The sequence below is a fragment of the Haemorhous mexicanus genome, chromosome 21 (assembly GCF_027477595.1).
Source record: "Haemorhous mexicanus isolate bHaeMex1 chromosome 21, bHaeMex1.pri, whole genome shotgun sequence".
NCBI classification, from domain to species: domain Eukaryota; kingdom Metazoa; phylum Chordata; class Aves; order Passeriformes; family Fringillidae; genus Haemorhous; species Haemorhous mexicanus.
Window position 1 is genome coordinate 2,196,529 of NC_082361.1, and position 26,697 is coordinate 2,223,225.

Below are 26,697 nucleotides of genomic sequence, written 5' to 3' on the forward strand. Positions count from 1 at the left end.
CCAGGGGCTCCCCGGGGTGTGCAGGAGCCCAGAGGGGCTGGGCTGGGAGCTCTGCCCCACCTGTGCCACCCCCAGGGGCTCGGGGGGCTCTGATCTGAGCCAGCACCTGGAGAGAGCCCTGGGAGCCCCCCCGTGTGTGTTCCTGCAGGTCAGCATCGCCCTCATCAGCTTCCTGGAGACCATGCTGCTCACCTATCTCAGCTACAAGGTGAGAGCCCGGGCTGGGAGGGCTCAGCCTCCTCTGCCCCCCACAGGAACAGATTTCTCCGGCCGGAGTCGCCTGGATCCCGCTCATCCCGGCAGGATGTTGGTCTGCTGCCTCTGGATGTTTCCTTTCTCATTCCCCTCGGGCTGCTGGATGTGCAGGGCAGAATCTCTTCTTCCCGTGCTCTCTCAGAAGTTCAGGGCTGTTTAATGCAAGCTGGCAGTTCCTAGTGTCAGGCTGGCACATCCCAGATTTCCTGAGCTCGGCAGGGTCACTCCTGCTCATGCCCTGCTGCCTCCAGAGGGAGTGGCACTGCTCCAAGGAGAGGCACAAGCTGACTCCTTTGGACCAAAGCCACCTAAAGTGACCAGAAAAAGTGACCTTGACAAATGGCATCTTCTCAGGGACCAGGGGAGGGTTGGCAGCAGAGGCTCAGCCCCTGCGTCACCCCCTGCTCCGAGTGCCAGGATCCATAGCTGTCCCTGTCCCTGTCACTCTCCATCCCTGCATGAAGTGTTGTTGTCCCCCAGCTCTGGGTGGCAGCAGTGACAGACAGAGGGATGTAGTGGCTGTGGAGAGGACTGAGGAGTTTGGGAATATTTCCTGCTCCCAGAGTGCCTCCCACCACTGCACCTCTCCTGCACCATCCAGCAGGGTCTGTGGCAGAGTGGGATCACTTTAATTGTCCTCTGAGAAGTTTCTAAGGTTATCTAATTCTTCTTTGGTTTTAATTCCTCAGGGGAACATCTGGGAGCAGATTTTTCGCATTTCCTTCATCCTGGAGATGATCAACACAGTGCCCTTCATCATCACGGTGAGTGTGTCCCAGGGACATTTGGGAGCAGCTCTCAGTGTGGCAAGTGCTGTGTTTTGGTGCTGAAATAAAGACAAATGGGTTTCTGGCCAAGGGGTTTTTAAGGCTTGCAGGAAATTTTCCCTTCAATATTTGACAATGTAATGACTTTCTCTGGAGTGTTATCCCAAAACCCATCCTCCCTTTCCAGCTGCTCTGCTGCAGCCAGGGAAGCAGGGCCATGTTTGGTGGCAGCTTCTGCTCAGCTTGGGTTTGGATCCTTCCACACAGGGAGGATTGGCTGCTTATGGCTCTATATTTTAAAAGAAGGTGGATTTTTCTGCTAATAACCCTTGCTTTTGTAGATATTCTGGCCTCCTTTGCGGAATTTGTTTATTCCTGTGTTTCTGAACTGCTGGCTGGCCAAGTATGCCCTGGAGAACATGATTGTGAGTGGTCCCTTTTGTCCAGCTCCTCGGGGATGTGGAGGGCAGCAGGACTGGGAGGGGACCCTTGGCTGCCCCCAGCTCTGGGGCAGAATTTGGAGCTTGGTGTGTGCAGGCTGGGAATGCCAGGCTGGGAATGCCAGGCTGGGAATGCCAGGCTGGGAATGCCAGGCTGGGAATGCCAGGCTGTGACTAGGAATCCCTCAGAGTCCAAACCACAGTGACAGGGGTGGTCAGGGTGAGGTGTTCCAGCCATTCCCCTGCTCCCACCAGAGCTGTCTCTCAGATCCCAGACCTGCTGATGGGAATGCACACCCCTCCCCAAGGGCTAAATCCAGGCTTGCCCTTCAGTGGGGAGGGCACTGCTGGAGCCAGCAAGGCAGCAGTTGGTCCCCCCAGGCTGTGTGAGCTGGTGGGAGCCCTGCCCTGTCTCCCCAGAACGATCTGCACCGAGCCATCCAAAGGACACAGTCAGCAATGTTCAACCAGGTGCTCATCCTGATCTGCACCCTCCTGTGTCTCGTTTTCACGGGGTGAGTGCTGCTCTCCATTTCTCTAAACCCTTCTCCTGATCCTGGGAGTCCAGCTGTGCTCACCCTGGGAGTCCAGCTGTGCTCACCCTGGGAGTCCAGCTGTGCTCACCCTGGGAATCCAGCTGTGCCCATCTGGGGCAGCTGGCAGAGCTGGGCTCTTGCAGGGCTCACACCTTCCCCTGCTTTGCTCCTCCCCAGCACACTGAGCACTGGGAGGGGGTTTCTAAGTCCAACTCCTGATCCTGCCTTATTCTAGGGTTTGATCAGGGAGTTTTTAGTGAGGGTGAGGGTGTTGCCAGAGGCAGCTGGGGGATGTGGACACGAGGGCAGGGACAGCAGCTTCCCCAGGGACAGATGAGGGATGGCTCATGCACCAGGGATGGTTCATTCACCAGAACCCATCTCACTCCCAGCTCCAGCCGAGCTCTTCCTCCCCCACATGTCACAGCTCCTGAGGTCACTTGTGTAATTGGCCACTGGGGCTCCTGCTAATTAACTGGGCCCTTTCCCTGCCATTGCCAGCATCAAGAGTGTTCCTTTAGGCAGGGGAGCAGAGCTCATCACTGGCTATTTAGCTCTGAATTAGGCTTTGAGTTCTCCTCTGGCTCCCTTGGCCTGGGTTTGAGGCATATTGAACCATTAAGTTGCTGAATGGAGAGGAAATGAGGCTTTTAGGCTCATGAGTTTTTGGCAATAAAGACGAGGCTCTGATGTGGATGACTAATGCTATTTCAGAGCTCAGTGGTGCTCCCAGCCCTGCTGCTGGATGAGTTTGGGGGAGGGGGGTACAATTTGGGCCCAGGAAGGTTTGGGTGACACTTGTGTGCAGCAGGATGGCTTTGAGCTGCAGGTGTGCAGGGCTCTCCCTGCTGTGACGGGGCTTTTCCCTTCCAGGACCTGCGGCATCCAGCACTTAGAAAGAGCAGGTGAGAAGCTCTCCCTCTTCAAGTCCTTCTACTTCTGCATCGTCACCTTTTCCACCGTGGGCTACGGAGACGTGACACCAAAGATTTGGCCTTCCCAGCTCCTCGTGGTGATCATGATCTGCGTGGCCCTGGTGGTGCTGCCGCTCCAGGTGAGAGCTGCACAGCTGAGGGTGGGGAGGGGCTCCCAGCCCTGCCCTGGGGACATCAGCTCCGTGCCTCCTGCAGTTCGAGGAGCTGGTGTACCTGTGGATGGAGCGGCAGAAGTCGGGCGGGAACTACAGCCGGCACCGCGCGCAGACCGAGAAGCACGTGGTGCTGTGCGTCAGCTCCCTCAAGATCGACCTGCTCATGGACTTCCTCAACGAGTTCTACGCCCACCCTCGGCTGCAGGTGAGCCCCAGGCCGGGCTCACGCTGTCCCTGGGGGGTAGGAAACACCACGACCCACACACGGTGTTGTTTTCGAGGTGAAAAAAGGGAAATTTGGTTTTTGGCGACAATATTTATAGGTTGATAAAAGTGACAGTTGTTAGGGAAATTAATCCACAAACACCAGAGGTTTATGTCCAAAAAGGAGACAGAGCAGTCCTTTGGCTTTATTCCAAACAAGGGAGAGGCCATGGGGCATTCCCCTGGAATCTCTCCGATTTTTGGAGCACACAGCCACCTTTTTATCCCAGTTTCCCAGCCCCATTTCCCTGCTCTCTTTCCCCATTTCAGACTTCCCAGAACGCCTGATCCCAAAGATTCCCCTCTAATGTACAGCCCTCCCTTTCCATTTTTAATTCTTATGGAATTTAGGGGTTTTCTTCCCCATTGTTTCTTTCATCTCTCAATGTCTAATTTCATTTATCAGCAAACCTAAAGTCTGTTTGTAAAAGCAAATCACTTTTTCCATTCATCAATCAGTGGAATCCTTCCCATTGTTTCTTTTATCTCCCAGTGCTGGTTTTATCTACCAGCAGCTTGTTTGGAAAGACAAATCTGCCATTCTTCCCACAGTGGATGGGAGGGTGGAAGTGTCACCTCTCCAACGACACTGGACAAACTAACACTTTATCAATTTTTTTTTCCTTCTATAAAAGAATGCAAAACAATAAGTTATTTATAAAAAGTGTGTGAGAAAGTTCATTATAAGAATGTAAACATCAGAAGGCTTAGAAAATTTTAAAAAATCAGGGTGACACTCACACGCTGCTGGGTCCCTTGTGGGTCACAGCCTCACGGGACCCTGACCCACGGCGGCTGTAGGAGTGTGCTCTCTGTTGAGGGAGGGACAAAACTATCTTTTGTCCTCTTAAAAGGAAAGAAACTTGGAAGTTTCTCTCTTCAATTAAGGGAAAAGACATTTCATAGGACTTAGCATTAAACTTAAGGATGGCTGATTGGCCAGAAGTCCAGTTGGAAGCTAATTGGACAGAAGTCCAAGATAATAAGTCTTGCCTGGACAATTTACTAGAAAAAGACATGAACAAAGAAAATTGTTTTTGTAAGGTGTTTTACCAAGAGCAAGAACCTCTGGCACTTGGCTGAGTTTTTCTGTTTGTCATTTTGCCTTTTATTAAACCTTTGGTTTCTAAGGCTGCAGCAGAATCCATCCTGCTGATTTTTATGCTGCCAAAGGTAGCTGAGCTACCTTGGGTGTGTTGTAGACCTCCGAGAGCTGATGAGCCCTGGCTGGAGGAGGTTCCTCTAGCAGTGGCCTCTCTCCTGCAGGATTACTACGTGGTGATCCTGTGCCCCACGGAGATGGACATCCAGGTGCGGCGCGTGCTGCAGATCCCCCTGTGGTCCCAGAGGGTCATCTACCTCCAGGGCTCTGCACTCAAGGACCAGGACCTGATGAGAGCCAAGTGAGCAGAGGGACACCCTGCACACCCCAGTGACAGTGCCACCCCAGCTGTGCCCCCCGTGCCTCTGCTGGGTCTGGGGGCTGGCAGGGTGTGGTGGTGTTCGCAGGGGTCCCAGGATGAGGGGAGGGATGAGAATCTTTATGTTTCAGAAGGCTGATTTATTATTTTGTGATATATATTGTATTAAAAGAAAATTATATATTGAAACTATACTAAAAGAACAGAAGAAAGGATTTCATCAGAAGGTTAGCAAGGAATGGAATGGAATGATAATAAAATCTTGTGGCTGCTCACAGCCTCGACACAGTGGCTGTGATTGGCCATTAATTAAAAACAATTTCACATGCTGGGTAAACAGTTCTCCAAACCACATTCCAAAGCAGCAAAACGTGGAGAAGCTGAAGCTTCCCAGCTTCTCAGGAGAAAAGATGCCAATGAAAGGGATTTTTCCCTAAAATGTGTCTGTGACAGCAGGGGCCTGGCTGGGGTGGGCAGTGCCCAGCCCTGTGGGCCCTGCAGCTCATGGGGTCACTGCTCTCTCCTGGCAGGATGGACAATGGAGAAGCTTGCTTCATTCTCAGCAGCCGAAACGAGGTGGACAGAACAGCAGCTGTGAGTCCAGTCAGGGGTGGGCATGGGGCATTTTTCAGGCAGGAGGGACTGGGGTGGTGCTGATGTCACCTGTGCCCAGTGAAGGAGGGTGCTGGGAAGGGGCTGAGTGCCAAGGAGAACCTTGGGGATGGCACAGAGACAAGCAGCAGCACACTGCTGGCTGGGCCCCTGTGGGCTCACCTTCCTTCTGCTGGTTTCCCATCAGTGCTGGGTTTCAGGGAGCACCAGGAGCCCTTGCTGTACCTCTCCAGGGTGGCTGGGTGCTTTGCAGTTCATCCCAGGTGTAGAAGCCTTGGGGAAAAGAAACCATCAACCAAGCAGCTCTTGTTTCTCTTGTCCCTGTCCAGGACCACCAGACCATCCTGAGGGCCTGGGCTGTCAAAGACTTTGCTCCAAACTGTCCTCTCTACGTTCAGATCTTAAAGCCAGAAAATAAATTTCATGTCAAGTTTGCAGGTGAGTTGGAGCAGCTGCACAGCAGCTCCTGGTTAGCTGAGAGCCCTCCTGGACTGGCAGGAGGAGGAAACACCCTGTGCCCAGCACCACCCCAAAATGACCCCATTCCCAGGCACTGCCAGCCAGGGAACCCCTGTGTCCCCCTCCCCTCCCTGATGGTCCCCTCTGCCTTTCAGATCACGTTGTGTGTGAGGAGGAGTGCAAATACGCCATGCTGGCACTCAACTGTGTCTGCCCTGCCACCTCCACCCTCATCACCCTGCTGGTGCACACCTCCCGTGGCCAGTGAGTGCTGTCCCTTGCTGTCCCTTGCTGTCCCTTGCTGTCCCTTGCTGTCCCTTGCTGTCCCTTGCTGTCCCTGCCCTCCCCTACCCCTTCCTGAGCCTGGAGAGTGGCAGAACTGAGACCTCTGAGCCCATGGGAGCACAGAGGGGTCTGGGGTGGCTCTGGGGGGCACAGTGGGCTCTGGGGCCCCCCTCCAGGTCAAGAGCAAAAGCCCATTCTGTAAGGGGACCACTCCAGTGACCACACCAGTGCAGATGGGCTGGGCAATGCCAACTTTGCAGAGGCTGGAGGTAAAAATATCTTTGTATTGGCACGGTGCTGCTGGCAGGAAGGTGAATTTGCAGCACAAGCAGCCCCAGACCCCGTAGGGTTTTTTGGTGGTTTTATATCCAGCGTGGCTGGAAGGAGCTCTGCCAGCACAGGAGAGCAGTGGTGTGTGCCCTGCACTCCTTGGCCAGTCAGAAACGTCTGAATTTTGGGTAAAGTGCCATCAAAACAGTTAGGAAACATCCTTGCCAGATGCCTCTCGCCCCATGCTCGGAGCTGTTTGCCAACACGGGCTCTGCACCCTCCCCCTGCACTCTGCAGGAGCCCTCGTTAAATAAAAAGGCACTTAAAGGCCAAAATGAGAACGAGCTCATCCTGGGAGAGCACCAACAGCCCGTGGCCATGTGTCACTGTCACCTCCCTGCTGTCAGGCTCCAGGGCAGCTCCAGAGCCGGGATCTGGATGGGGTTCTGGGACCTGTGCCAGCTCCAGGGGTCCCATCCCAGTACCAGGGGGCTATCCCAGTACCAGGGGGCTATCCCAGCTCCAGGGGGTCCCATCCCAGCTCCAGGGGTCCCATCTCAGCTCCAGGGGTCTATCCCATCTCCAGGGGTCTATCCCAGCTCCAGGGGGTTCCATCCCAGCTCCAGGGGTCCTATCCCAGTACCAGGGGGCTATCTCAGTACCAGGGGGTCCCATCCCAGCTCCAGGGTGTCCCATCCCAGCTCCAGGGGGTTCCATCCCAGCACCAGGGGGCTATCCCAGTACCAGGGGGTTCCATCCCAGCTCCAGAGCTCCCATCCCACCCCTGGGCTCCCATCCCAGCCCCGGTGGGTCCCATCCCACCCCTGGGCTCCCATCCCAGCCCCGGTGGGTCCCATCCCACCCCTGGGCTCCCATCCCAGCCCGGAGGGTCCCCGCTGACGCTGCTGCTGCCCTTGCAGGGAGGGCCAGGAGTCTCCGGAGCAGTGGCAGCGGATGTACGGGCGCTGCTCGGGCAATGAGGTCTATCACATCCGCATGGGGGACAGCAAGTTCTTCATGGAGTACGAGGGCAAGAGCTTCACCTACGCCGCCTTCCACGCCCACAAGAAGTGAGGGCAGGGGGTCTGTCTGTCTGTCTGTCTGTCTGTCTGTCTGTCTGTCTGTCTGCAAGCCTGGGGTCAGGGCTGGGGCTGCTGCCAGGTCCTGTGTGCAGGGACAGAGTGCTGGAGGGGATTTTGCCCAGCTGGGAATGCCCAGGCCCTGCTCCCCGCCCAGGTACGGCGTCTGCCTGATCGGCATCCGGAGGGAGGAGAACAAGAGCATCCTGCTGAACCCCGGCCCGAGGCACATCATGGCAGCGTCGGACACCTGCTTCTACATCAACATCACCAAGGAGGAGAACTCTGCCTTCATCTTCAAGCAGGAGGAGAAGCAGAAGAAGAAGGGCTTTGCAGGCAGCTACGACGGCCCCTCCCGGCTGCCCGTGCACAGCATCATCGCCAGCATGGGTGAGTCGGGGGGCTCGGGGGGCAGCAGGGGCTGGCACGCCCCCTCCATCACCTCCCCCACCTTTGGGTTCGGTTTCCTCCCCACATCTGGGTTTATTTTGTTTTGCACTCTCCTTGCCACGCTCCCCCCCTCCCTGAAAACCCCTTTCTGTGTTGTATCCCAGCCATCTCAGCAGTAAAATACGTTTCCTTGCACCCTGGCTGCTCTCAGCAAGCTCAAATATCATCATTAAACCTTGTGATGTCCATTATCATTAAGGGTATTTGCATAAATGCCCCAAGCCTAGATTTAGCCCCCAGTTATTTCCAAGGCTGGAGGAAGAAATGCCGTGGGGCACATCCTAAATCACATTTATGGTTCCCAGGCTGGAGCTCTCTCTGCAGCCAGCGGTGCATTTGTGCAAGTGAAAAATACCATGAGTCATTACTTCCCTCTTGTATCTGGGGAGAACAAGTTTTGGAGGAGCTGAGCCACACGAGCACATTATATTTCAAGCAAATAATTTATGTGTTTGTACTCCTGAGCAGCAATTTGCATAGATTATCCCCCAGCAGGCCTCAGAGCGCTTTGCTGAGCGCTGTTTGTCACAGCTCTCCTCACAGAGCTCCACTCCCAGGGACCTCTGGCAGAGGTGATGAGAGGGACAGACATGACGTGAGTGCCAGCAGGGCAGTGGTGCTTGGCAAGGCCAGTGTCTGGGCTCTGCTTCTTGGGACACTCCATCAATGTGTTTGGTTTTTGGAAGCTGCTGGAGGACAGGATGAGGAAATCTGTCTTGTTGAATATTAAGGAGAATTCCTTCACAGAAAAGGCTGTGAAGCATTGGTACAGGGCAGTGGTGGAGTCACCATCCCTGGAGGGATTTAAATGATGGGTGGATGGCATGTGGCATTTGGGAACATAATTTAGTGGCTGGTTGACAGTGCTGGGGGAATGGCTGGATTCAGCCTCAGAGGACTTTTCTATCCTTAAGGATTCTGAGAGTCTAAGACCTGGAGCTGCTCAGGAGGGATGTGGGAGGTGGGTGAGGGCATTGCTGCCTGCCTGCCTGCCTCTCCCTGGGGCAAAGGGCCATCCACAGGGAGGGCAGTGCCAGGGCAGGTGTGGTTCCTGACTGGGCTGGTGTCTCCCAGAGCCTATGAGGAGCTGTGGGCAGGGGTTAGGCTGTGCAGGGCTGTCCTCTCAGAGACACACCAGCATGACAAAAACTCCTGCAGAGCCTGGCTTGGCACTTCAGGGAGCTGCAGGCAGGTGAGGGTTCAGCCATGGAGCTGTGAGGGGATGGAGAGAGGGACAGCCCCAGGGACAGCTGAGCCCTTGAGAGACGCTGCACACACGTGGGGGCTTCACCTGCACTCCCCACGCCCACCAACAGCCGAGCATCATCTGTGCCACCTCATCCCAGCGCAGGGCTTGGGGACAGGAGGCTTTTGTGACATTTCCCCCCCCCTTAGAGCGTGTTTGCCGTGCTCCCTGCCCCCATGTCCAGGTACAGTGGCCATGGACCTGCAGAACACCGAGTGCCGCCCCGCCAACAGCAGCAAGCTGGCCCTGCCCGCCGAGAACGGCTCGGGCACGCGCCGGCCCAGCATCGCCCCCGTCCTGGAGCTGGCTGACACCTCCTCCCTGCTGCCCTGCGACCTCCTCAGCGACCAGTCCGAGGACGAGATGACTCAGTCGGACGAGGAGGGCTCGGCCGTGCTGGAGTGAGTCGCTCTCTCTTCTCTGTCTGGTCGGTTCCAGCGGGACCTGGTTTGGTTCGGGTGCCTCTGGCTCATTGTGGCTGGTGGTCACCGATGGTGGTGGGGGGGTTGGGGTCCCCAGGATGAGGTGAGAGATGAGAATTGGCTCAGGGTTCTCATTATTATATTGTATTGTATTGTATTGTATTCCAGTCTAGTCTAGTCTATTCTATCATATTATATATTATTATATAATATGATATGTTATTATATTTTTTATATTTGTTACATAATATCATACTATATCGTACTATACTATATTATACTATATTATATTACATTGCATTACGTATCATATTATATATCATATTATATATCATATTATATATAATATGATATATCATATATCTCATATTATATATATAGATATACATATTATGATATATCATATTATATATCATATTATATATTATGATATATCATATGATATATAATATATAATATATTATACAATATAGTATGATATATCATATGATATATCATATTACATATCATATTATATATCACATGATATCTATCATATCACATAATATCTATTATATTATAGTATAGTATAATATTCTGTACTATATTTTATCATATCATATTATATGAAAAGAAAATTATATACTAAAACTATACTAAAGAAAGAGGATGCATCAGAAAGCTCGAAAGCAGTGAATAATAAAAGCTCGTGACTGAGCAGTCCTGACACAGCTGGGCTGGGATTGGTCATTAAGTTGAAACAATTCATGTGCTGGGTAAACAATTCTCCAAATTACATTCCAGAGGAGCAAAACATGGAGAAGCTGAGGCTTCTCGTCTTGCCAGGAGAAGAATTCCTGGTGAAAGGATTTTTTCATAAAATCTCACAGTGACGTGGCTGCACCCAGTTTGTTCCAGTTTCAGAGGCACTGGGACCATGGCACATGACAGGTGCTCAGTGGTGCCCAGGTGGGTGCTCAGGCTCAGCCCCCCCTGGCTTTTCCATGAGCACTCTGTCCCTGCATCTTTACAACCTCATGGCCCTTTGCAAAGCAAAAAATACTCCTAAATATGTGTATTCAGGGAGTTCCCAGCTGCTGCAGGAGAGTTTTGCAGGGCACTTGCCAGTGCTGCAGTTGAATGTTTTCCCCAGCACCTGAGTGCTGGATAAATGGACAGCTCTCCCTGTCCTCACACAGATTTCTCTCTGCTGCAGGTACGTGAAGGGCTACCCCCCAAACTCCCCCTACATCGGGAGCTCCCCCACCCTGTGCCACCTCCTGCCCGAGAAAGCCCCGTTCTGCTGCCTGAGGCTGGACAAGGTGTGCAGGGGCTGCAGGGGCGGTGGGGGCTGAGCCCCCAGGACGTGTGCACTGAGTGCTGGGCTGTCCCACCCTGCACAGGGCTGCAAACACAACAGCTTTGAGGACGCCAAAGCCTACGGCTTCAAGAACAAGCTGATCATCGTTTCTGCCGAGACGGCGGGGAACGGCCTCTACAACTTCATCGTCCCGCTGCGGGCCTACTACCGCTCCCGCAAGGAGCTCAACCCCATCGTGCTGCTGCTGGACAACAAGCAAGTACTTCTCCAGGGGTGCTCTCCCTCCCACTGAGCCCTCCCTGCACTGCCCTGGGCAGCTCGTGCTGCGGGGTGGGAGCAGCGGTGCCGCCGATGGGTACCTGGGCTGGCTGGCGCTGGGGTTGTGTGTCTGCCTCTGCTGCACGGACATGCTGAACTCCCTCGCTCTCTGTGGCTCTCCCCCCAGGCCTGAGCACCACTTTCTGGAGGCCATCTGCTGTTTCCCCATGGTTTACTACATGGAGGGCACCATTGACAAGTAGGTGTTCCCACGGGTGGCTGTTGTGCCTGAATTGTTGAGATTACCCCAGCCCAGACTATTCTGTCACCCCGTGAGAAGCCCCAGGGTTGGTAGCGTAGAACTGAGCCTGCCTTGGGCTTCTCCAGTTGTCAACCCCTCCCTGGGAGATGGGAGCAGGTGAAGAGTAGGTGGGGAGCAGCCTGGGCTCGCCGTGGAACCCCTGTGCTGCTTCCCTGTGTCGTTTCCAAGGGCTGACCCTGCGCTCTTCTCTTTGGGAACTGCCCAGCCTGGACAGTTTGCTGCAGTGTGGCATCATCTACGCTGACAACCTGGTGGTGGTGGACAAGGAGAGCACCATGAGCGCCGAGGAGGACTACATGGCAGATGCCAAGACCATTGTCAACGTCCAGACCATGTTCAGGTGAGGGTGACCGCTGCTGGGGACAAGACCAGGACAGGTGCCAGCGCCTGGAGTGGTGGCTACGGACAGTGGGACACATCTGGCACTGGTTTGCTGCAGGAAGCAGCATGTAACCAGCTTTTTCTGACCTAAGCACAGGGATGGCTGTGGTCTTCCTCAGGCTTTAAATCCCCTGAGACAGCTGCAGGACAACAGATCTCTTTCCATTGCAGGCTCTTCCCCAGCCTCAGCATTATCACGGAGCTGACCCACCCCTCCAACATGAGGTTCATGCAGTTCAGAGCAAAGGACAGCTACTCTCTGGCCCTTTCCAAGCTAGAAAAGGTGAGAGGAGGTCGTTCCCTGCACGGGGGCCTGGGAAGTCAACACTGACAGTGACTGACTATGTCCAGAAAACCCAACCATGTCTCACACATTTCCATGGAGAAAAAAATCCAATTTTCTACCGTGCAAAGATGCTGCCTTGGTTTCCTCCTGCCACGCCCACCAGAAACATTACACCTGTGCCCTCCCATTGTCATGAGTCCTCTAATTTTCTGTGCAATCTGAGCTCAAACTTCCCCTTCTTGCAGAGAGAGCGAGAGAACGGCTCCAACCTGGCCTTCATGTTCCGGCTGCCCTTCGCCGCCGGGAGGGTCTTCAGCATCAGCATGTTGGACACGCTGCTCTACCAGGTGAGACACAGCCCTGCAGCTGGGCCTCCCCTGGGCATCCCCCAGGGAGCAGCTGAGCCAACCTTTCCCCTGGTTTCCTGCCTGGATGTCTCCCCAGTCGTTCGTGAAGGATTACATGATCACCATCACTCGGCTGCTGCTGGGCCTCGACACCACGCCGGGCTCCGGGTACCTCTGTGCGGTACGTGCCCAGTGCCCTGGGCTGAAACCATCACCAAGGGGGCCTGGGTCTGGTGGCATCTGTCACCCTGTGCACGGGGTTGGGGGTTCTCCTCTTCTGCAGATCTGGGGGGGAGCAGTGTGGGGTTGTGAGGTCCCCGGGAGGGAGCAGTGCGGGGTTGTGAGGTCCCCGGGAGGGAGCAGTGTGGGGTTGTGAGGTCCCTGGGAGGGAGCAGTGTTGGGTTGTGAGGTCCCCAGGATGAGGTGAGAGATGAGAATTTGACTCCAAGTTCTCAGAAGGCTGATTTATCCTTTTATTATATGATATGATGATGATATGATATTAAAAGAAATTATATACTAAAACTGTACTAAAGAATAGAGAAAGGATACAGACAGATGGCTAGAAAAGAAGGAATAATAAAAACCCGTGACTCCTCAGAGAGTCTGACACAGCTGGACTGGGATTGGCCATTAATACAATTCACATGCTGAGTGAACAATTCTCCAAATCACATTCCAAAGCAGCAAAACATGGGGGAGCTGAGGCTTCTCATCTTGCCAGGAGAAGAAATGCTGGCAAAGGGATTTTTCAGAAAATGTCATGGTGACAGAGCAGCATTGCCAGGTCATTGTTCCCCACCATTTTGGGGAACCTCAGTGCTGGCAAAAACCCAAGAGCTGCCAGGGATCAAACTCCCTGTTTTGAAGGCTGAGGTCAGAAATTGCCCCTGATTTTCTTGTGGAGTCTAGCTCACTTTTGGGATGGTCATGGATGGGCTGGGGTGGAGCTCAGGAGAGCCCGAGGTGCCCTGGGGGTCCGTGCTGGCCCTGGGCTGGTCCACGCTGGCCCTGGGTTGTTCCACGCTGGCCCTGGGTTGGTCCGTGCTGGCCCTGGGCTGGTCCGTGCTGGCCCTGGGCTGGTCCGTGCTGGCCCTGGGTTGTTCCACGCTGGCCCTGGGTTGGTCCGTGCTGGCCCTGGGTTGGTCCGTGCTGGCCCTGGGCTGGTCCACGCTGGCCCTGGGTTGTTCCACGCTGGCCCTGGGTTGGTCCGTGCTGGCCCTGGGTTGGTCCGTGCTGGCCCTGGGTTGGTCCGTGCTGGCCCTGGGCTGGTCCGTGCTGGCCCTGGGTCGGTCCGTGCTGGCCCTGGGTCGGTCCGTGCTGGCCCTGGGTCGGTCCGTGCTGGCCCTGGGTCGGTCCGTGCTGGCCCTGGGTTGGTCCGTGCTGGCCCTGGGTTGGTCCATGCTGGCCCTGGGCTGGTCCGTGCTGGCCCTGGGTTGGTCCATGCTGGCCCTGTGTTGGTCCATGCTGGCCCTGTGTTGCTCAGATGAAGATCACTGAGGATGACCTGTGGATCCGGACGTACGGGCGCCTCTTCCAGAAGCTCTGCTCCTCCAGTGCCGAGATCCCCATCGGCATCTACAGGACGGAGTCGCACATGTTTGCCACCTCCGAGGTAGGGCACCTGCTGGGAAGGGGCTGCTGGTGATCCCAGGCTGGGATCCAGGAGGGTGCTGGTCCCTGGAGCAGCCCAGGCCTGGTTGCAGCAGCAGTGGGGAGGGCAGAGCAGGGGAAGGGGAATTGTTGTGTTTATTTCCTTAGAGTGGCTGCGCTGGGTGCTGCCGTCCTGGTTCCCCAGCTGGGTCAGGGTCTCCCCGGGCAGTGCTGGATGTTCTTGGCACGGCTCTGCCACACCACTGGGCACCTTGGGGAGCAGGGTGGGCATGGCAGGGCTGACTCTTTGCTGCACTGACTGGTGGTTTTCCCTTCCTCCTCCCCTGCTGCAGCCCCACGACATCCGAGCGCAGGTGAGTGCCGCTCGCGGCCGGCCGTGCTTCCCTGTCCCACCCCGTGGCTGAGCCCTGGGCTGGCTCTGGCCACTGAGAGCCACCCCGTGCTTTGTGCCAGCTCTCAGCCCCAGTGCCAGCACAGCACTGCCTGTCCCCATGGAAGGGAGATATTGGCTGAGCCTCAGTGCCCTGATGTAATTAACTGGGATCAGGAGCAAGGGAGGGAGCCAGGATCCCTTTAAATACCTTCAGTTTTCAACTTTGTAAGGAAGCAGTGACAGGGGGCTGAAAGTTGACATTTAATTAAATGCAACCCAGCTCCTTGAGAGGCTTTAAAAGGCTTTATTAATAAATTCCTGCTCACCAGTGGGGATTGCTGGGTCAGACATGTGGCAGCACAGATGCTGTAAGAAGGAAGAGAGGGAGATGAGGGCATGGCTGTTTCTGGGGCAGATATCCCAGAGGTGATCCTGTGTGAGGTGTCAGGTGCCCACAAGACTCCCCTCAGCTTATCCAAGGGAAGCTGTGGCTGCCCCATCCCTGGAAGTTCAAGGCCAGGTTGGACAGAACTTGGAGCAGCCTGGTCTGGTGGACCATGGCAAGGAGTGGAACGAGACGAGCTTTGCGCTCCTTCCAATCCAAACCACTCTGGGATTCTGTGAAATCTGCCAGCTCAGTGGTTCTTGCAGTGCAGAGACAAAGTGCTGGGGTCAGAGGAAGGATCCCACCCCGTGGGAGAGATCCCACCCCGTGGGAGAGATCCCACCCCGTGGGAGAGATCCCACCCCGTGGGAGAGATCCCACCCCGTGGGAGAGATCCCGCCCTGCCAGGCACAGGCCAAACCCCCCTTGGCCACCCCCCATCCCGCGTGACCTGCTGGGCTTCTAGTCACAGATCTCAATCAATGTTGAGGACTGCGAGGACACCAAGGACGTCAAGGAGCACTGGGGCATCAAGACGAGCCACCACCGCAACTCGTGCTCCAGCGACCAGTCCGAGCACCCTCTGCTGCGGCGCAAGAGCATGCAGTGGGCACGGCGGCTCAGCAGGAAGGGCAACAAGCACTCCAGCAAGACGGCCGAGTGGATCAGCCAGCAGCGCCTCAGCCTGTACCGGCGCTCCGAGCGCCAGGAGCTGTCCGAGCTCGTCAAAAACCGTATGAAGCACCTGGGCTTGCCCACCACCGGGTACGGTAAGTGCCGTGCTCCGCGGCGCCGCCTCCCGCCCGCGGGCTCCTCAGGTAACCCCCGGCCCAGCCTAACCCCGACCCACCCCCCGAGCCGGCCTAACCCCATGCCAGCCTAACCCCACGCCCGGCTTAGCGCCGCGCCGAGCCCGTCCCCGCCGGGCTGCTCCGAGCGGCGCCTCATCCCCCGGCTTGCTTGTGCTTGTGCAGACCAGCGGCCCCAGGCTGGGGTCCCCCCACGCAGACCCCCCTCCCCTGCCACCCCCGGCCAGCTGCGGGCAGCCCCCCCATCTCTGGGCTCTGGGATGGCTCCAGGCAGGAGTTGGCAGTGGCAGAGTGGCCCTTGTGCCTGCAGCAGGACCCGGCGTCCCCTCACAGCCCCGTTTGCGCCCCACTTTCCGGCCGTGCAGAGATGGTGGCTCAGGACAACCCGACCCCAGGTCAGCACAACCCTTGTGCCCAAGAGCCCCCGTAGTTTGGCAGGGAGAGGCCGAACCCGTCAGCTGGCGCAGCCCCCTTTTGTTATGGACTTTAATCTGTCATAAACTCTTTGTGGAAAGCTCTCGGTAGCTGCAGGGCTGAGTTGCTTCATTGCGTGTGGCACTGGTGTGTGGCTGTGACAGCCACAGCGCTCAGGGTCCCTCTGTGCAGCCGCATCTCTCGTCAAGCTTGACCTGCCCGTCGGTGCTGGCATCTGTGTCACCCTGGACAGCTCCCACCCCTTGGTTATGACAAAGTCTGTAGCCCACAGCTCCCTTTGTTTGGTTGGTTTGGTTTTTGGTTTTTTTTTTTGTTTTCTTTCTTTCTTTGAAGCCATCCTGTGCTGCTGCTTGTTTGCTCCATCCTCCAGGAGTGTCCATCCACCCCGTGCTGGTCCCTGCCCACACTCAGGCTGGCAGTGAGCCCCAGCTGGGATGGGAGCTGATTTTGGGGGTGGGATTCCTCCTTTCCCATCCTGGCTGCAGACATGGGAAAGAGGAGGAGGAAACATCTAGAAGTGCAGTGCAGGAGAGGTTTGGAGTGGGGGCCCAGGGGGAGGTTGTGGGCACTGCCAGCATCCCCAGGGAGAGGGGCAGGAGAGCTGGAGTATGGTGGGATGGGGCAAGGACAGGGACTGCAGGCAAGGGCTTGCAGTGGTGTACCCCCCCTCTCCTTTCTGCCCTACATTTTGCCCAATCCCAGAAGTTTCTGTTGCAGTTCCAGGGGGGCTGTGTGGCCTCGGTGAGGCTTGGGGCAGGTCAGGGCTGGCATCTTTGTCCTGGCCCATCTGGCAAGTTTTGGTTGAAGCAAACTGGGGGAGCTCTGGCAGGAGAGGGGGCAGTGGCGGGGTACAGGACAGGGACACTGGGCACAGTGTGGGGACCAGCAGCTCCTTGGGCATCCAGCAGTGCAGGGACTGTGTGCTGTCACCTTGTGTCACCGTCAGTGTCTGGACACCCATGGGAAACGTTGCTCTGCCTTCTGCCCCTTTCCTTTTTCTTTTGCTCACGTTTTCGCTGCAGCGCAGGAGCTCGTCTCTGATATTTGCCAAACCATGGCTTGCTGACCTCTCTCTCTCTCTCTGTTTATGTCTGTGCCTTTCCCTGTATGTTCTGTAGAGGATGTAGCAAATTTAACAGCCAGTGATGTGATGAATCGGGTAAACCTGGGATATTTGCAAGGTAATTCCCTCTCCCTGGGAGTCCCGCGTGACTCATGGCGTGCAGCGTACAACAAGATCATGCCAGCTAAGCCCAAACCTCACCCTTGCCAGTTTTCACCTTAGATCCCCGAGCTTTCAGCACTAATTTGTTGGGTGGCGTTGGAAAACCGATCAGTGTCCTGTGGTGGTGGTGCAAAGGCAGGGCTCTGCCTGATCAGGGAGATAGAAACATCAGGGATCCTTTTTTAGCTGAATTCCTACAGGGAAATCACAGCCCTTGGCTTTCATCAGCAAAACCCTCCCTCCCTGGCTGCCTGAGGGGGTTTTGGGCTGTACAGCCAGTGGCAACACGAGGAGGGGACAAGGAGGGGGACAAGTGCACCTGAGCTGCCTGTGCATGCTGTGATGAGATGCTGGAGCTCCTGCTGGGTCAGCCACAGTCCAGGGCAAGGCAGTGCTTTGAAAATCCCTTTGCACCCCTTGGTTTGCCTTCCTGGACCCCTCTCCAGCATTAGAAGACCCCGTTTTGTGACTGGGGGTGCTGGGCTCAGCCCGAGGCAGCCACAGCAGCCACAGGGGCCACTGGTGCTGCAGCCACCCGGGCACCTCGTGGGGCTCTCTGGGACCTACCAGGCTTTCCCATTTTTTTTTCACCTTTACACCAGGGTGCAACACGCCCTGGAAAGGCTCCTCTTTACTGCAGCAACCCCAAGATCAGCAACAACCCATCCCAGCTTCATGTTTGGCTTTGCTAGCCCAGGCTTAAGGTGAAACGTTGGCATTTTCCTTACAAAGTGTGTCCTCCATCAGCCAGGCAGCCCCAGCCAGGGCTCCTGGCAGCCCCAGGCCAGCAGAGTATATTGCCTGGGGCAGTGGAGGTGCAGCAATATACTCGGTGTGCTCAGCAGGGCCTGGCTTGGCTGCATGGGGTCAGGAACCTTCCATGGGGCAGGGAAAGCTGCCCAGAGCCAGAGCCTGTCCCCACCTCCCTGTCATGTCAACCCCCGTGTGTCCCGTCGGGCCCCAGGGTCTGTGTGCCCCCCCTGCCCTGGCATTGCCACCCCCACCCCTGTCTCCCTGGAAGGCTGAGCACTGGGATGGCCAAAACCCCCTGGTGGCCCCAGGACAGGACACCCTGGCACAGGCTGGGGGTCCCAGGCAGCATCTCCCTGAGGGTGGTCCCAGGTCCTCCTGGCTGCAGCACCTTCTCAGAGGTGACAGGGATGTGTCTGAGCAGCCACACAAAGGTCTGGTGTCCCCCTGCAAGCACTGCTGGACGTGGCACAGCCCTGGCTGTGCCCTGGGGTTCATCTGGGGGTGCCCTGGCAAGGGCACCTCGGGAGGAAGCTGTTTGCATCCCTATGCTGGGTGCCCCTGGGGGCTGGAGAAAAGCAGTTTCACCCCCGTGCCAGGGTGACCTGGCACCCGTTGTCATTGCTGTGCCCACCATGGGGCAGAGCAGCCTCTGGCTGGGGGGTCCCCCATGCCAGGCAGGGATGGGGAGGTGGGAGCAGCAGGACAGGCCACAGGAGCAGCCCCAGCCTGGAGTTAATGCCCATCCCAGGGGCCGGGTCCTGCTCCTGCTGCCCCCAGAGCAGCTCCAGGTGCTCCATTTGCTCCATCTGCACCTCAGGGGGCCTTGCCAAAAGCCTGGAGAGGTGTCCCAGTGACAAGCCTTGCAGCGAGCTGGTGTCCCCCCGTGCTCCTCATGCTGCCCCCACGTCTGTCTGTCCATCCCCTCCCCACCCTGTCCATCCACACCCCATCACCCTGTCTGGAGATGGCGTCACCTGTCGCAGCTTCCACCTCCCTGGCACCCGCAGCCTGGCACCCCCATCCATTTCACCATGATCTTGTTCTTGGCTATTTCGGGGAGCACAGGGGCCCCCCATCGCTGAGACCCCTGTCTGCCCCCGTGGGTGCTGCTCTTGGTGGCCCTGAGCCCCCCCTGGGAGGTCACTTGGTTTAGAGCCATCCCCACAATGGCATCGATGGCTCTGGAACTCCGTGGAGGCGATTTCCCCTGGGCAGGGGAAAGGAGCAATTCCTGGGCTAACCCTGGGCCTGGATGGAGCTAAACTGAGCAACTGAGGGCAGAGGTGGGCAGAGCACTGGGGCGGCCCCGGGGGGGTTCAGCTGCCCTGAGCCAGTGGTTGGACTTGTGCTGTACCTGACACAGCAGGACTAACCTGTTCCCTCTTTTGCACTGCACCAAGGTAAGACATCTCACTTTATTTCTGGGGGGAGTGGGGACTTTGAAGAGTTACCTCTGCCAGTCCCCTGGGCCGTGCTGTGGTGGGGAGGTGCCGAGGGAGGTGGCAGTGACGTCCTTGGTGCCCTCCCGGTGGCAGTGACATTGCCCACGGCTTCTCCTGGTGAAGGGACCCATTTGCCTGGATGGGATCTGTCACCTTGCCTGTTGGGGTGTCTCTGGGGGTGTCCCTCCCTCACCAGCCCTGCCCCTGCTCTTGCAGATGAGATGAACGACCACCAGAACACCTTGTCCTACGTCCTGATCAACCCCCCCCCGGACACGCGGCTGGAGCTCAATGACATCGTGTAAGTGTCACCTCACCCTGTCCCCAGACTGCCCCCAGTGCCATGAGCTGCCCCCATCCTGTTGTTTCCCAGGATTTCTCATAAATACCCATAAAAGAGGGTTTGGCCTCTTTCCCAGCCCTTTGCAACTCCCTGAGCTCCTGAGCAGTGCCCAAACCACCCCAGCCCCATCTTAGCTCCCATGGGCAGCAGGAGTGGAGTTTTCCTTTGGCTTTTGCCACTGAGCAGCTGATGAATAACTCCTGATCGTTTATTATTTATTCTATTATTACGTGACATTTACGTGAACACCTCTGATTATTTAACACCTTTTATTCAAACAACTCCCATGTTGCTCATGTGCTGAGGTCAGGGCAGGAACAGACGAGAGGCAGGATCGTAGCAAAGGTGAAGAAGTGCTTTATTCAAAAGAACCGCGCGATTTTTATAGAGAGGTACGACAGACTCTATTCTATTGGCTAACAAACACAAACATCTTTCTCACGCACTGTCCTTGAGAGGAACGGAAAAACAAGGTGGAAAAACAAGGTAGAAAAACAGCACCTGCAAGTTGTTTATAGTCAACAGGTTATCGCATCTTTCCAACTCCCTAAAATCTCTCAGAAGCCGCTGTGAGAAACGCTTGCCGTTTCTCTCTTCCTGTCCCATGGCATCCACACTCCCACACTCTGCAAGCAGCACATCCCCGTGGGGTACCCTTGTAGGTCCTGGCCCGAGCTGGAGTGTCCCAGCAGCGTGACCAGGCTGTGTCCCGCAGGTACCTGATCCGCTCCGACCCGCTGGCCCACGTGGCCAACGACGGCCACAGCCGCAAGAGCAGCTGCAGCAACAAGCTGGGCTCCGGCAACCCCGAGACGCGCGACGAGACCCAGCTGTGAGCACCGCCGAGCGCCCAGGGCTCCGGCCGGGCGGGGAGGGAGAGCGCGGCCCGGCCCGGCCCGGCCCGGGGGGAGGCGGCTGCTGCCCGCGGTGCCCCGGAGAAGGCGATGCCCAGCCTGGTGGGGGATGCCCAGCCTGGCCGTGCCCGCGGGAGGGATGCCCGGAGCCCCGGCACAGCCGGACGCAGCCGCAGCCGGTGGCCGTGCGCCCCGGGGATTTTAACTTTTTATACCGATACCGCAACTAGTGAGAAAGGCTCCGCTGGTGCTGGTGGGACGTGGCTGAGCCCAGACACTGATGGGAGCAGGGCAGTGCTTGGTGTCAGCCCGGAGGGTGCAGGTTGGTAAAGACGAGAGGAAAACTGCACCGAAGCCCTGCTCCTCTTCCTCCTCCTCCTCCTTCACCAGGTGTCCCCCAGGGTACCCAAACTCCTGCTCTGTCACTCACGTTCTTCATCCTCGGCTGGGTTTCTGTTCCGGGTGGCCACGAGGACTCTGGTGGCCGTGGGACAGTCGGGATGGAGGGGACAGGGCATGGCAGGGCCCCCACACCTCGGGGCACCTCACAAACCAGGGCACACCAAGCCCAGGGCACTGAGAGCGGGGCCAGCTCTGCAGCAGAGCCTCGGAGCCCCTGGGGTTGTGTCCTGCTGGGGCTGAGCTGCCCGGGGACTCGGGGATGCTGGGCTGGGCTGGGATGTGGAGGTTTGGTGGCTCCACTCACCCTTTGCAGCCAGGGCAGTCTGGGGTCCAACCCCCCGTGTGTCCTGGCCGTGTCCTGCTGTCCTTCCCCTCCCCACGGTCACAGCTCGGTGACACCGTTATGGCAGCAGGTTCTGCCTGTCCCCCCCGGCCACCCCTGGCAGCTCCAGCCCCCCTGCTCGACTCTGTCCCCCTGTGGCTTCCCCTGCAGCAGAGGTGCATGAACGTCCCCCCTGACCTGCAGGGACCTGGCACCACCACAAACTCCAGATGTGTTTCCATTCTGCTTTTGCACATTCTGCACCTTCAATATGGAAAGGGTTTATTTGACTGCCAGGTGAATAACTGAGTTGTTAACTTTCTGTACTTTCGTGTTCATATCTAACAATTCCAATGTGATTTTTTTTTTTTTTTAGCAAGGAGCTTGTAAAGCACAACATGGCCATGAAATCCCATCGGCTTCCTGCACTCACTGAATGGTTTATTGCCATTACCATTCACTGTTTGCTCCCCAATGCACCCCCAATCAATGTTTACAAAGAAAACAAAACAGAAAACAAGCCAAAACCTGATTTAAATGACTATAAACAGCTGGGCAGGTGCCCCAGCCTGTGGGGGATGTGCCATCCTGCCCCTGGCCCTGAGGGAGGGCAGAGGTACCCAGGGTAGGACCAGTGCCAGGGCTGGTATCACCTCGAGAGGGGGTTGAGAGAGACCTGCAGTGCCTGGATGAGGTTTGGGGTCCAGCTTTTATTTTTTTTTTATTGTTTTTTTTCCTGAAGTGCCAGGCAGGAGCCCCTGAGTGGGGGCACATCCCAGGCCCAGTGAGGTACCACAGGTAAAAGCAAAGAGTGCATCCCTCCCACCCTGCTGAGCTGTGGGCACAAACAGAACTGCCTTTAAAGCTTTTTTGGGTTGTTTTGATAGATTTTTAATGATTAGTTTTGGATCTGTTTCATTTAGGCAGGCACAATGTTTTATTTATTTCTGTTTGCAGCTTCACATGCCAAATCTGTCATTTGAAAATGGCAAAAAGAAATTATAGGCTAAAAAGTGGGTGTGGTTGAAGTACAGGACACGTGGGCTGTGTGCTAACTTGAAGCCTCAGGATGCTCAGATCATGGAGTGTGATTGTATTTAAGTGTCTGCATTTAACGTGGATCATTTTCCAAACCCCACTTTGCTTTCGAGGGAGAGTAGAACAAAACAGTATTAAAGGTTAAAAAAAAAAAAAACAAAACCAGCAAACAACGAAAAGCCCAGCCCAAATAAAACAAAAGGTGTGATTATTTGAATGTATTTACTGGGAACATTTTTATTCTTTTTTGTTTGCTTGGCTGTGAGAGCGCAGGGAAGCGAGCGCAGCTCCACAGCTCAGCCCTCCCACGGCAAGAAAATAGAATTTCTTTTAAAAACCCTTAATTTACTTAAAATGTCACCCCCAGCCCTGAGCAGCCAGGTCAGCCATGGGGCCAAACCCAGGGTCTGTGTTCCAGAGGCTCCCCTGGTGCTGGGTCCCTCCTTCCTCAGCGGGCACACACAGCTCCTGCCTGCCCTCAGTCCGAGGAGAAAATGATCCCAGGAGGAAACCACGTGCCAAAAGGACTGAGGCCTCGGTGTGGTTTGTGATATTATCAAGATGCCCTGGATATTCCTGTGTTTTGACAATGCTTCTGTTTGTTCAGTGTACAAAGTCCCTGCCTTTGAAACGGAAGCTCCATGTACAAAGCCTCGGGTTCCTCCTCTGGTGTAAATTTCCAGCCAACCTTCCTGTGGGATGGGGAAAACCCTGTAAATACTCACCTGTGGCCAATGCAAGTCTGAGAACCGAGGGGTCATTTTTCTAATTCCTTAGCCTCAGTCACAATACTAATGTAAAAACAAAAGCAGTTTATTTTTCTAATGGTCCTGGAAACGTCGATGCAGCGACCAAGAGCTGCTGAGAGGGCCCACAAGGAGCTTCCACGGGAGCAGGAGAATGGCTGCTGCTTCCAGCCATGGAAAAATCCCATTTTCTACAGGAAATAGTTGTGTTTTGTAATGCAGAGACCTGGCAGGCCCTGGGGGATGCAGAAACGAGGACAGCTGGGATGTTTTGGGGTTTTCCAGCAGCGGCTCCGGCGCACGTTCCGTGTCCACTAACGGTTTGATAGGCTCAGTATGGACTAAACCCACATATCCTGCATTAAACTCAACTACTCCAACCAATTAGGAGCATATTTATTTCCTGTTATCCCCCTTTTTATTTAACCTCTATAGAACAGGACAGTTTTATTCCAAGCTCAGCTCCTGCATGGATTTTTATCAGCAACAGCGACTCCGTGGTTCCTCTCGGAGGCCGAGTTTGGGAGCTGCTCTGCTGGGATCAGCCAGCCAGGGGAGAGGGTTTTGTACAATTCTTGTGAAGATGCTTCACATTTCTGTAAAGATAAATGACAATAAAAGAGCTGCATGCAGCAACAGGAGACACTGCTGTCTGATTTTTGTGGTTTCTTGGGAGTTTGGTTTAAAATCCGTGGGAAGGTGTGGTTTAAGCTGAGGCTCAAGGCAGCTCCTCCCAACTTTCATTTTTCACTTCATTTTCAAACTTTGTGCCCTCAGGCACAAAGGGCCTGCTGTGGTAGAGGAGCTTTAAAAGATTATTTAATTTATTTATTTAATCTTAATTTCTATGAGTTAATAAATGCATTAAATAACGTTGTAGGTATTTAAGGTTTTTTTTTTTTTTAACTGATGTTTAGCCAAGATTCAGTACATGTTCTTCTACCTCCCAACACTTCAAAATTTGTCACTGGCTCCAAAGTTTCCAAGATTTTCAGGGAAGATCCCAACATTTCTAGAGCATGCTACACTCACACACAAAGATTTTAGCTTGGCCATCAAATGCAGGTAAGCAGAGATTATTTTTATTCAGCATTTTAGGCAAATACTGTAAAAATCTATTTATTTAAAATCCCACAGGAGGACAGAAACAATATCCCTTAAATAAGGGAGATCATTCTGGGCTAAACATACACGTGAGGAAGCTGGAAGTAAAAGGACAGCAGGAAGCCAAGTCCCTGCTAAATTACTTTTTAATTATTGGCATTAAACCAGACCAATCTGTCTGGTGACATGGAGAAAATCCTCTTGATTTTTCAGGACATCCAAATTGCAAAGATTACACCCAAAATAAGGTGATTTTAGCACCCCCAAGAGCAGCTCTCACTGGATGAAAACCCATCCAAGGCTGCAGAACAGGATTTAATGCTCTGCACAAGGAGATTTCAGCACTTCCCAGCAGTGGATTCTTCACTTTTTCCTCTTGTTCCACCTTCCACAGCAGCAGACACAGAAAAGAAGAGGAAATAACTCTGCAAAATGAACCAAAATTCATTAAAATATTTGCCCCAGCTGAGGAAAATCATCTTCTAACACTATAAATTCCTTGAAGCAGAGAAAAAAATAAAGAGCACTAAAATATACACGAAAAACAATGGGGTTGGTGTGGCTGGGAAACAACAAGGAAACCAAACCCAGGGAGGACTTTTTATTTTTGCTGTAAATTCAGTTTTTATGGTTATTCCCTGGAAAAGAGAGTCAAAAGAGAGAGGTTTTCCTTTGCTAAGATTTCCAGGTAATGCCACAATAATTTGGGAAGGTTGATGGGCTTCCAACCATTCTTTCCAGTGCCTCATTTGAATTTTAACAAATGCTGGATATTGAATATTTCATGATCCCTGCTGCACACACTTCCCCAGAGGTTTTTTCCTTCCCCCACTACAATAAATGTGTTATTTCCTAACAAGTTCAGAGGGATGGATCAGAAAACTCTGACAGGATTTCAGCACCAGGATAAAAGTGAATTTATATTTAGCACAGACAAGGAAATTAAATCCACCCTGCAATTTTTACAACTGGAACGAGCCCATGCTTAGTACAGGCTGGAGAAGGAAGGGGTAGAAAATTCCAGTTCTGGAATGGCATTTTCCTTAAAAATTTGGGTTAATTTTTTCAAAGAAGAGCTGAACTTACCACTTGCAGCAGAAGAGTAAAAAAAAAAAAAATGCACCTTTTCATAGGCCCAGAGGAAGCTTGAAATCTTCAAACCCTCTAAAACCAAACCAAGCCTTAACAAGCCTGCAACAGAAAGCTCAGGGAAATATTTTCTTTTTAGAATAACACAATTTTAAAAACCTGGAATTATTTTTCACTTATTACAAGGTAAGAGAAGTCCAGTGTCTGAGTGGTGGCCTGGAATTAATTGTAAAATTTTCAATGCAATGTGGAAAATACACTTAATTATAGTGGGCCATATGAATATTCCAATTTTGAACTGGCCTGAAGAACTTTATTATATAAAGTTTCACTTATCTGAATCATACAACCCCAAAATACTGCCCAGATTTTCCCAGTTCTGCAGATGCACAGCAGTAAAATGGTACCAAACCTCTCCAAAAATCTTCTTTTTGGAGTGATGTCCTTGGAGAATCCCAGCACAGCCTCATCCCAAGAATGTTTGACACGTCCTGACCCCCCAACCCCACCCCCCTCAGCCACCTGCCTGTCCCTCAACTGCTGAAAATTAATTACATTTAACCCCCTAATTAACTGCAAGCCACTTAATTGGATAAGCACAGCAGCTTAGTCCACATTCCCAAGGACTGCTCCATTCCAGGGGTGGGACCAGCACCAAATCCCAGGAAAGCCAGCTCTGAGTGAACAGGAGACCCCTCATTTGTTGCTAGATTTAAACCATAAACCAAATAAAAGAGAAAGTCAGGGGGTTTGGGGGGGTCTAACACTGCTTTAGTCACCAGTTCTGGGATTTGTGGGGGGAAAAGGAAAAGGAATGGAAAATCCAAGTTCTGAGAGGTCACTCCTGCCATTCTTAGTTCAAACTACAGCCCCAAACTCCTGGGTGTAGGAAGAGAAACTCCAAGATTTCCACACTCAACTCCCCAGGGCAGTGGGGACAAAAATCACCTTTATTTTCTTGGCCCCCTCAGCCCTCCCAGTGCAGGTGAAGGCTCCCAAAGTAAGTTAGTATTTTCCAAATTATTTTGGATTATATTGGCTTGAACTCTTCCCCCACCTGAGAGCAGGATGAAAATGGGACAAAACCACACCAAGTAGAGATGCAAAGAGCACATGGAACACACAGACTGATGGACAGAGCTGGAGAGGCAGAAATTGCACTGGAAAGCACTTTAAAGATGTACATTCTTGGATTTGGCAGTAAGAAACAGAGAGGGGTCACAGACAGAGCTCCCACTTCCTCCTCCTTCCCTGGGAGCACAACCAGAACCTC

The 26,697-nt window shown here is 54.2% G+C and overlaps 1 protein-coding gene across 5 annotated transcripts in view; it reads left to right on the forward strand.

Moving 5' to 3' along the window:
- KCNT1 (potassium sodium-activated channel subfamily T member 1) overlaps positions 1–23,876 on the forward strand; it is an 80,592-nt gene extending 56,716 nt beyond the window's left edge. For 2 of the 5 annotated variants that reach the window (XM_059865103.1, XM_059865107.1), the window contains 25 exons: positions 149–208; positions 945–1,019; positions 1,364–1,447; positions 1,883–1,977; positions 2,872–3,052; positions 3,129–3,293; positions 4,619–4,755; positions 5,304–5,367; positions 5,715–5,823; positions 6,000–6,108; positions 7,320–7,469; positions 7,636–7,868; positions 9,359–9,575; positions 10,792–10,897; positions 10,979–11,151; positions 11,342–11,413; positions 11,682–11,816; positions 12,029–12,140; positions 12,389–12,490; positions 12,588–12,671; positions 13,977–14,105; positions 14,437–14,457; positions 15,329–15,632; positions 19,743–19,827; positions 20,585–23,876. In XM_059865103.1, coding sequence (XP_059721086.1) covers positions 149–208; positions 945–1,019; positions 1,364–1,447; positions 1,883–1,977; positions 2,872–3,052; positions 3,129–3,293; positions 4,619–4,755; positions 5,304–5,367; positions 5,715–5,823; positions 6,000–6,108; positions 7,320–7,469; positions 7,636–7,868; positions 9,359–9,575; positions 10,792–10,897; positions 10,979–11,151; positions 11,342–11,413; positions 11,682–11,816; positions 12,029–12,140; positions 12,389–12,490; positions 12,588–12,671; positions 13,977–14,105; positions 14,437–14,457; positions 15,329–15,632; positions 19,743–19,827; positions 20,585–20,705 — 3,123 coding nt within the window. In that variant the 3' untranslated portion in view covers positions 20,706–23,876. The remainder of the gene's footprint in view (positions 1–148; positions 209–944; positions 1,020–1,363; positions 1,448–1,882; positions 1,978–2,871; positions 3,053–3,128; positions 3,294–4,618; positions 4,756–5,303; positions 5,368–5,714; positions 5,824–5,999; positions 6,109–7,319; positions 7,470–7,635; positions 7,869–9,358; positions 9,576–10,791; positions 10,898–10,978; positions 11,152–11,341; positions 11,414–11,681; positions 11,817–12,028; positions 12,141–12,388; positions 12,491–12,587; positions 12,672–13,976; positions 14,106–14,436; positions 14,458–15,328; positions 15,633–19,742; positions 19,828–20,584) is intronic. The other 3 variants (XM_059865105.1, XM_059865104.1, XM_059865106.1) reach the window with 3 other exon arrangements.
- The last annotated feature ends 2,821 nt before the right edge of the window (positions 23,877–26,697 follow it).